At 41.7% G+C, this 10000-nt stretch overlaps 2 protein-coding genes across 2 annotated transcripts in view; one reads left to right on the top strand and one right to left on the bottom strand.

Moving 5' to 3' along the window:
* Positions 1-149, top strand: part of cnot10 (CCR4-NOT transcription complex, subunit 10) — a 16574-nt gene extending 16425 nt beyond the window's left edge. The window contains exon 19 of the mRNA XM_030781808.1: positions 1-149. This exon is cut by the window's left edge and continues 289 nt beyond it. The gene's annotated coding sequence lies outside the window, so the exon portion shown is untranslated.
* An 8834-nt stretch (positions 150-8983) lies between these two features.
* Positions 8984-10000, bottom strand: part of trim71 (tripartite motif containing 71, E3 ubiquitin protein ligase) — a 20370-nt gene continuing 19353 nt past the window's right edge. Inside the window, exon 4 of the mRNA XM_030782514.1 lies at positions 8984-10000. This exon is cut by the window's right edge and continues 435 nt beyond it. Coding sequence (XP_030638374.1) covers positions 8984-10000 — 1017 coding nt within the window.

Below are 10000 nucleotides of genomic sequence, written 5' to 3'. Positions count from 1 at the left end.
GGGGGGGAGGAGGAGGAGGAGGAGATGGAACCAATAACAGGAGGACGGTGTGCTTCACGTGGGATTGAGGAGCAGTGTTCTCCGTGTTCGAGACATTTTTGCTTTTTGTTTCGTGGGCTAAGCAAACCGTTGAAACTCAGACATCGTCCGTCTCTGCGCAGCGTATGAAGTCCTCAATAAATTTTATGTACACACCTAATCTGTGGTTGTGTGTGATTCAGTGGCCTCTGTGGTATTAATGCGGATACCTACCCCAGCTCTCTCGCTGGGTGTCTCCCGTTTGACTTGATTACTTGGTGTTTGTTCAGACAAAAGGAATTCTGGGCTGGGGGGTATTGCACAAAGCAGAATGTCTCAGTTAGCCAGATAAGCTGAGCCAGAAGTCATGGCAGTCCAATAGGGATGTTCTTAAGCCAGCATCTAAATTGTCTGGCTATAATTCATGCTTATGATGGCCTGACATTGGGTGTTTCATATGTGGCTTAAAACCTTTTTTTTTTTTTGGTAAAAGAAAGGAATTCAGATCATTAAAGTCTACAGAACAAAACCATCAAAGCCCATTTTAGTCAGGCTCCACTCCCCCTAATGGACTGCGGGACTTTGGTTGTTCCAGTAAGTTATATGACTCATGTGTGCAGGGCTTTTGTAATGTCTAGTATTTAGACACCAAATACCGTCTGTAAGGGTCTTACAATAATTAAAACATTCCATTACAGCATATTTCATCCTCATGGCAGGTTGGGTTACTGAGGTCCAATAAATACTCCCATGATCGACAAGGTCCGTCCTCCCCCTAATACGTTTGGTACAACCAGATTTCCCCACCGTGACATGGAAGGATGTCAGGGCTAAATCTGTTTCAGAATGACAGATCCATAGCTTGTTTGAATCCCTTTTTTTTTTTTTTTACTTCAAACCTTTCTCCCCCCTAAAAACCTCGGGTTTTGCCGTAGATTGGAATGCGCGGCTATTAGATGACCTGTCCGTTCTTGGGTGGGGAAACAAGACCTACCACTCTGTGTGGTCTCTCGCTCTCTCTTTCTCTCTCTCTCTCTCTCGGGTGGCCGCATTAGGCGTGATCAAGCTTAGGGGTCACGAACCGCGTCAGTTTTTCCACAATAAAATTAATAATGATACACGGCATGTAAATGTAAAATCTTTCGAGGCCAGTTACAACCAGACTCGGACAAAAGGGATATAAAACGTTATTTGACCAGTGCATACTCAATGCGCACAATACGTCAACAGAGTCATCACCCCTCCTCCACACCTCAGTCTAAGGTCCCCAAATGGGGCCTGACCAAGTGGACAACGCAAGGCCATGTGGATAGGTACGAGATTGCTTGCTTGGAGACATGGTCGTAAAAATAGCTCTTCGAATGGCGAAATTCGTTGCAGCGTTAGTGAAAATGCCATTGTAACTTACATGAACGTATTAAACACATAATTATGGTGGTGCTTCTTCTTCCTTACTGAAATGATCTCAGCAAGAAGAGGTTTACTAGCAATTTGTAACTGGTAGAGAGCCAGTTGGTTGGTGCGATTTGTTCGTGGTAAGTTGAAAGGTCTTTTAGAAAGGAAGCAAACCTGCTATAAAGCCAAGTTTCGACCTTGTACGGGTTTTAGTCTTTTGTTACGGCTTAGTGTGTGACCTCTATGGCAGCCTGTTACCATGTACGTTCAAATAAATCAGATCATAAATGTGTCGTGCTAGTCTCTCACAAGTCATAGTTTGTCGATTTTTGTTTATGTCGGTTTTCTTGGGCAAAATTTCCAAAATGCTCATCCTATCTGTCAGCGTCATATTTCTTGAATAATCTTACGTTCCGTTCCCAAAACAGTTCCCAACTGTTCGAACTAGACAACAACATTTGGCAAAACATACTGTCGACCCCCCTAAAAACTCTTTAAGTGCCCACCGGCTTGGAGGGGCAGACGGTTCTTTTCTCATGCTAAATCCCTTTCCTCCCCCACCCCCTCGGTTTTCTCTGTGAATTGTCGGTCAGATAACTCCACTGACATGGCCTGTCACTGATCTTAACAGACAGCTTTCTCAAATCCTACTCAAAATTATTCTTGTTGAAAAAACTCTCTGAAGCCTTTGTGAATATAGCCTTTGTCATTTCAACATACAATCTGTTCTTTTTTTCCCTTTTCTTTAACAAGTGGGTTCCATGGGCTTGATAGTAATATATATATATAAAGATCCTTCCATATTAAGCAAAATAAATGAAGACTCAAATTTACTGAGAGTTGGAATTTGACATTTTAAAAAAGTGCTAGGTATAGCTCGTTCTTAAAACACTGTATGTTTCCTACAATATTTCAACATTTGTCATTTGGATTTTTAAGAGTCGAGACAATTTTATTACACCTTAGTTTGCACAGACTTTCTTTCATGGACGTGTTTTCTGCTCTGCACATGGAAAATTCCAGATATGACTCACCGTGTCTCAGCCTCTGACTAGCACAGGGAGCTGGTGGAAACGGGGGTAGTGAAAGCCCCTTTGCCCCAGGCAGGCAAAAACAGGCATTTTTAATGCATTTTTCAGAGGAGCAAGAAAGCTAGATCTTATCAGTAAATCTAGCAATGAACCTGATTAGATCCTGGGAGATAATGGTGAAATGAAGAGTTGTCTGTTGGCAGTTTCATATGCACCGGCTAACCTAGCGACCGTGCTGTGTGTGTTTGTATGTTTTATATTTTCACTTACAAATCTCCCACATTTCTCCCCGTTCCTAAAACCCCATTTCCCTCCATCTGCCCGCACATTCTGGTTCTTTCTCTCAGTTTCAAGCTGTGGTCTGTTGACCCTTTGGGCTGGGCTTTGCCCTAACCTTTGACCTTGGGTATGCAGCCACACCAGTGTTGTAAACAGCACTGGTGACTCACAGATACTTTTGTCATGGAATGTTAAACCCAGAGGGGCTGGATCCCGTTTTACTTGTTCAGACACCTAAAGAGGTTCATTTTAAACTAAAATATATAGTGTAAACCTAAAGTGGGTTTGCGTGTTTATTTTGGACGAATGAACAAGGAGTGGAAAAACATATGTTTATCAAATAAAAACCCAAAATGCCAAAATTCAGGATCCAAGAGGTTTAAGTTTATTTAAGTGTAAAGAACCCAACATAAATCAAACACAGCATAGGAAATGTTTAAAGTCCAGAAAGACATAAGGACAAGACTGCAGACAACCAACGATTTTATACAGTCTCCTCCGTCTGATCCGGACAGAGTAAATGACTACATCTTCTTGTTGTTGTTGTTGGGGGGGGGGGTAGATGTAAATGAAAACAAACAGGATGGGGGGAGAGAAAGAAAAGAGGGGCTATTTGGCCTCTTGGAGAGCTCTTGAGCCATTATCATAACAGCAAAAAAAAAAAAAAAAAAAAAAAAAAAAGCAAAAAAAAAAACCCAAAAAAACAAGTTGCCCCTGAATACTGATCTTAGATCGGTTTGTGCTACTCTGATCCTACTTGAATCATTACACTTTAGAAGGCAAAACTGATCCAAGGTCTGAGGTTAGGGAGAAACAACCTTCTTTCCATCCACACATCTGTGCTGGCATGTCTCAAAGAGTCAAATCCATTCTTTACAGTGTGATTACAACATACCAGTCCATTTGACAAAACACTTTTAAAAGTCACGAGTGACAGTGAGAAGAAAGGACTTTCCATGGATTGGTTGGTTAAAATATTTTGATCTTGAGAGAGATGTACTACTGCTGACAAAACAAAACCAAATCAAACAAACAAACACACAAACAAACAAACTTGAGCGTTAAGGCATTTCTGATTCGTTTCAAGGCAAGTCATTTCTTCATCAGGCAGCTACTGGATTATCTTTGGTAAGCCAAGGATTGTTGGAGAGTCAACTTCTCTCTCAAACAGTGCAGTAAAACATTGAGCCAATTCCGTTTTACCTTAAAAGGTATCAAAGATATCTTAGCAACACTGCCATTTGCCTGTTTGACAACATTAAAGTTAAGAAAGGGGAAAAAACAAACAAAAAAATCCAAGTTTTGTGACTCTTTCACACAGAACACTCCCTTTTATGATGTCAGAAGTCAATCAGATGTATGGTTGGGAAGGATCCTATGGATTTTCAATAACAGCAATGTATCTTTAGAGGGATCAAGACATAATAAATGCACACACACGCACGCACACACACACAAATCAGATACTAATTTTTATGAAGTACTAACAAAGGATTCACTATCAAACTGTAGGAAACAAATATCGAATTTGAATCAAATCTTTCAAATCTCTAGAAAGCTACCTGAGTCGTCCTTATGCATGTATACATTTTTGTTGTCTTTTTTTTGTTTTTGTTTTGTTTTTGTTTTTTTCTTTTTTGAAGACAATACAATCATTATAAAAGGTCTAAGACCATGCACTTCTGAACTGGTACGTTTTTTTTTTTTTTTTTTCTAATTTGTTTTTTTCCCCCAGTCAGGAACGAGGTAAAAAGCTGGAATACACCAGAGAAGGTGGATAAACCCGTACAAATAGAGACCAGAGAAACGCTGAAAAGACAGACTGTGGTGGATGGTGGAGCCAGCGCAGGCTGAATGAGTCTATTGGCCCTGCTGGCTCTAACGTCCCTTCAGTGCCATCTCTCCAGAAACTCTTTTCTCCACATGACACAGCGTATCCGAACGCTGGCATGTTTGGTTTTAATCGCGTCTGGTCTGGGTGGCTTGTCCCTTCAAAATATAAACCACACATGAATATCTCTATAAGATATAACCACCTGATGATGTAACACCGGTAAGACACCAGGTGGCTGTGTTCCATTTCTGGATCTCTGCACAAATGGGCTTATAGCTGTAGCGTCTCTCCCACACTGAACTAAAGTGAAGAAAAAACAAAGCGAAAAAACAAAGCCTCCACCAATCACTATCTTTTACCACTACAACAGCCAAATAACTACAAGGCTCCCAGACCGTGAACCAAGGTTAACTAACATTACTGACAGCACATCTTGATTTTAGTGAGGGATCATGGGAGTTGAAGTCCAATGAAATGAGTCCCTCTGACATTCGGAATTTCATCTTTGGTCCAGTTGGGCACCTACTTTCAGCCTCGAATGGGGTGCAACCAAGCACCCCACACCAGAGACGGTGAGCCCGACACGCAGGGACAAAGCAGCCAAGCAACAACCTCCGTCGTCACTTACTGCCAGAGAACAGGGGTTACAGGAAAAAAAAAAGCATGTGCCAACAGACCAGGAAAAAGAGGGAAAAAAAAAAAACTCAGTACACTGCAAATGCTCCTGATTTCTCCAGACAAAGAAAAAAAGAGCAGAGCTGAACGATTCTCTTAAACAAGCTCTTTGGCAGTTTCCAGCTCAGAGTCAGAGGAGAGGTGCAGAGATCTACGGTAGCAGGGTTAAGGCGTGCTCTCGCAGTCTCACACAAAGAGCTAAGTTACCCAGGCGTCTCAAAAGCTAATTCAGTAAAAGAGAGAGAGAGAGAGAGAAATACAATCTTATAGTCAAAGCCATCCACCTACAATCCACCTTACAATTTTTTTTATTTTTTTTTTATTTTTGGTATATCATAAAAGTGTCATTGACCCCTCCCCTCCGCCCTCTCAAAACCTATTTCAAATCCACTTTTCTACAAGGACTTTTAAAGCATGCAAAAATATAGATATATAGATATATATATTTTTTTCCTCTTAAAGAGTGTAGATCTTAAGATCTTCTTGGGGAGAGTAGGCTGCAGCTAAATTCTGAGAGGAGAAACAGATGGGTGTTTCAGCGTCACACTGCCAGACATAAGTGTGTCGTCGTTGTTGGGTTTTTTTCTCTTTGATTATTTTTCATAAGCAGCGGACACACTGCTCATCCACCATCACACTCACTTTTAAATGACCGGCCCTAGCCATGGCAAACAGGCCCCTGTTTCCCCATCTCCAAACACAGTCTGAACTCCTACAACTTTTTTTCTTTTTTTGATTTTCGGGCTTTTCATTTTTCGGTCAGTATCTGCTATCTGCTTTTTTTTTTTTTTTTTTTCTCTTTCCCACAAGCCCAGCCAACAACACTGGGTCTCACTAAAACTTTGCTTCACTAAGACATACTGTGCCATTAATGAGGTAACAGTGACATATCAACATAACACAGAGGTCAGTAATACTGAGGAGTTGATATAAAGCCAGAAACGGTTTCGTATGAGGTCGGCGTACAATGCCATGTATCAAGTCTTTGTTTTTGGCACACGTTATGAAAATCCAATGATAACCATTTGGCAGGACATTCATGCTAGCTCTTCTTCCCACATCATGAGGAAAAAAAGGCACCAGTCAATTCAAGCAGCCGCATGTGAAAGAATCAGACAAAAACACAGAGAGCAATTATGACTTCCACAGATCTGTTTGGTAAATACGGTAGGAGCAAAGCGTGACGTTGACATTTTAGCTAGCCTGGTACGATGACAGCCTTGTCAAGTCTACAGTATTCTTGTAGACTGGCTTACAGGTTACTGCACTGATATCAACAGGAGCAGCCTGACATATCCAACAGCAATTCACCATCAAACTAGAAACAAATCCAGATTTTTTTTTTTTTTTTAAATTGGCCAGACTTGGCCTGTTTTGGTAGACACAGGCGCTTTCTTTAAGCTAAATACCAGACCTAAGAGACAGGACACAGCACCACACACATTCAGAGACAAACTCTTCCCACAAACCTAGGTTTTTTTGCATCAGCACAACTAACTTCACAGACAGGAAGTGCTCATCCAGAAAAAAAGGAATTCCAACCCGAGGAAACGACCTGATGTGAGAGGTTTTGACGTTAAACTCTTGAGAGGCTGGGGGAAGGGCAAGGACTGAGTGTTACAGGGAAATGTTCCCTCTCTGTGAAAACTGGCCAGCATGAAGGTACTGCAATTTATCCCGTGTCTACAATTTTAGTTCTCAAAACAGCATTTTTTTTTTCCTCGCTTCAAACCAAAATTAGTCCACTTAACGTCAAGACACGGAACAAAAGGCCACACCAAAAACCATGTACTGATTCAGCGAAACAGTTACATTAACGCATCCATCAAATTCCTATGATTTTCTATCTTTGGGCGATCTCAGCTACACTGCATGCTCTACTTATAACACCAGTGCTCTGCTTTTCGTTTTGAAAACTTTCAGAATAACTTTTTTTTTTTTTTTTTTTTTGTCGATTGACAACAGGCTTGAGCAGGACTATCAGTCTTTCAAGTGGCTCCCTGAGAATTAAGGAAAAATCCAATCCATTTTTTGTTAGACTCAGTTCAATGGGCTTTAAGTGTTTTCACACTGGGTTACACTGATGGAAAGAGTAGTTCCTCCGCTAGAAATTCACTGTGGAAGGCAAGGCCACGGGAGCCACTGTAGTCTATGAAATAATCAATAGCACAAGAGAGTCCTGTAATGATCAAAAGCAGCTGTGTTGTGTTGAAACTCTACTCTTTGAAGAAGCTGGAATGAGACCCTCTTTCTTTAGAAGTTTGGCCTATAAATATTTGTCAAGACTTTTTAAAAAGACATTGACATAATTAAAATATACACTCCTACAAGGTATGGATTACATCCGTGTTTGCCAGCGCATCTCTCTATGGGCTAACCATCTAAACTCATGTTTACTTCACTTTCAATGTGCTGCTAATGCAATGCATACAAGATACTGAAGCAGCCTTCGTTTGTTTTTTTTTTTATCCTTTTCTTTTGTCTGTGTCTTCGACGCTTTCGATACTACCAGTTCCACGTAGCTTCTTGATTCAGACACTTTTTGGCAGCCCCTCCCCCTCCCGTTCCAGAAAAAAAAGGAAACTAAGAACAACAACAACAAAAAAAAAAAGACAAAAAAAACACAAACTGGAAAAAAAAAACTTCAGTAAAAACTGTCTATCCCTCTTTTTTTCATAGATACAATTATTTCAGAAAGAGGGAGGATTTCCTCTTTTTTTTTTCTAACAATGTTCCACAAATTAGACATTATAAATCCACCTCCTAACAGACCTATTACAAGACAAATTAAGATTAATGATTTAGATCGACATGTGTCATCTCTTCTCTAATGTGTTTGGTAATTATTCCCAATGTACTTGCATAATCATTTTTCCTCATGGAAATTCATCTTGTATTGGTAAACGTGAGGCAGACAGACCCAGTGCGGTACAGTAATGAGGTAAGATGTTTGTATGAGGAAAGATGAAGACCAATTGTAAAACACAAGAAAACTCAAGCATAACAGTAGATTTGTGTCCATCAAAACCAAACCATGCAGCTCTGGTATTCTGTCTATTGTTCTCAGAAACACTCTGGGATTTAACTTGGTTTTTTTTTTTTTGTTTGTTTTTTTTTTATGTGCACAGTAACAATCAGAAAAATTTGTGCGAGCTGTGCAAATATCAACCAAACATTGCTTCATTTTTTTTTTTCTTTCGCTCTCGCTCTACAAATTAAAAAAAAAAAGCACTGAGGTAGACTTGTCTTTATAAAACTTCACGGACTCAGTCTCTGCACAAAACTGTGAGTACATTCATACATAAACTAGATGAGGTAGGTGTGATGCAGAGAGTAAAATATTTCAAGAATGCAAGAAATTTTCCCTGAGAAAAATCAAAATAATAATAATTAAAAAAAAGAAAGAAAGAAAGAAAGAAAGAAAGAAAGAAAGAAAGAAAGAAACAGAAAAAAAAGAATAAATGAAAAAAAAGGAGGAAAAAAAAAAAAAAAAAAGATTTCAAGACACACATCAAGAGCAAAGAACTCTAAACCAGCAGAAAGCAAAGCCTCCTTGCTTCTGCTGTGACTACTACTTGACAGTGAATCCCGCACAAAGGCGCCACCTCTTTTGTTTTTTTTAGCAGCGAATATCATACTGCATTCATGAAAAATTCTGGCTAATTTGCTCCTGATGGATGTGTACCTAAATCTCCTTTTTTTTCCTGTTCTTAGCTACTGTTTATGTCATAAAACTTAATAACAAAATAGCTCAGAACATGAGGATTCGGTTGTTTCCAAAGTCCACAGCAACAATCATTCCGTCAGGGGTAATGGCTATACCCGACGGGCGATCCATCTGCCCAAAGCCGTTACCCTGAGTCCCAAACTTGCATAAGAAGTTGCCGTTGGGTTCGAACACTTGGATGCGATGGTTTCTTGAGTCGGCCACAATAATACGATCCTCCTGGTCCACGGCGACGCCCTGTGGGCGTAGGAACTGCCCGTTGCCTGTGCCTTCGGAGCCCAGGAACCGGGCCGACTGGCAGTCGGGACGGATGACGAGCAGTCTGTGATTGTTGAAGTCGGTCACCACTAGGTGGCCCTCCTGATTGAACGCGACCCCGCGGGGGGAGTCGAAATGCTTCCAGAGGGCTCCTTCAAAGCCGTACTTGTTGAGGAACACCCCGTCCGGTCCGAAAAGCTGAACGCGGTGGTTGCGGGTGTCAGACACCAGGATCTTGCCCTCCGAGTTGACGGCCACGTCCCACGGGTAGTTGAACTGCCCGTTTTTGGTTCCCTTCTCGCCAAACTTGAGGAGGAACTGGCCATCAAAGGTGAAGATCTGGATGCGGTGATTGTCCTTGTCGGCAACGATGATTCTCCTCTGGTTATCGCAGGCCACTCCGGCCGGCCGGTCAAACTGGCCCGGCCTTGAGCCTAGGGTGCCAAACTTGTTGTGGAAGGTGCCACACGGTTTGAAGATCTGGATGCGGTTGTTGCTTCGGTCGGCAACCACCACGTAGCCCTCCTTATCCACGCAGATACCCCAAGGCCGACACAGCTGGCCGTCACCGTCGCCCTCTCCCCCAAAGGAGGCAATGGGCAAGCCAATACCTCCGTAGCTGCGGCCAGACTTGACAATCACTTTGAAGGGGCTTCCTTCAATATGCTGGTTGCAGATGAGCACTGACAGCAGATGCTCACCTTCGCTCTTGGGCAGGTAGCTGACGGTGTAGGTGCCGTCCTGGTGGTCGGTCACGTCGGCACTCGAGAGGTTTCCGTCGGG

The sequence above is a fragment of the Chanos chanos genome, chromosome 8 (genome assembly GCF_902362185.1).
Source record: "Chanos chanos chromosome 8, fChaCha1.1, whole genome shotgun sequence".
Classification (NCBI taxonomy): Eukaryota; Metazoa; Chordata; class Actinopteri; order Gonorynchiformes; family Chanidae; genus Chanos; species Chanos chanos.
The sequence above is the reverse complement of the archived record's forward strand: the minus strand, read 5'-3'. Positions and strand labels throughout refer to the sequence as shown.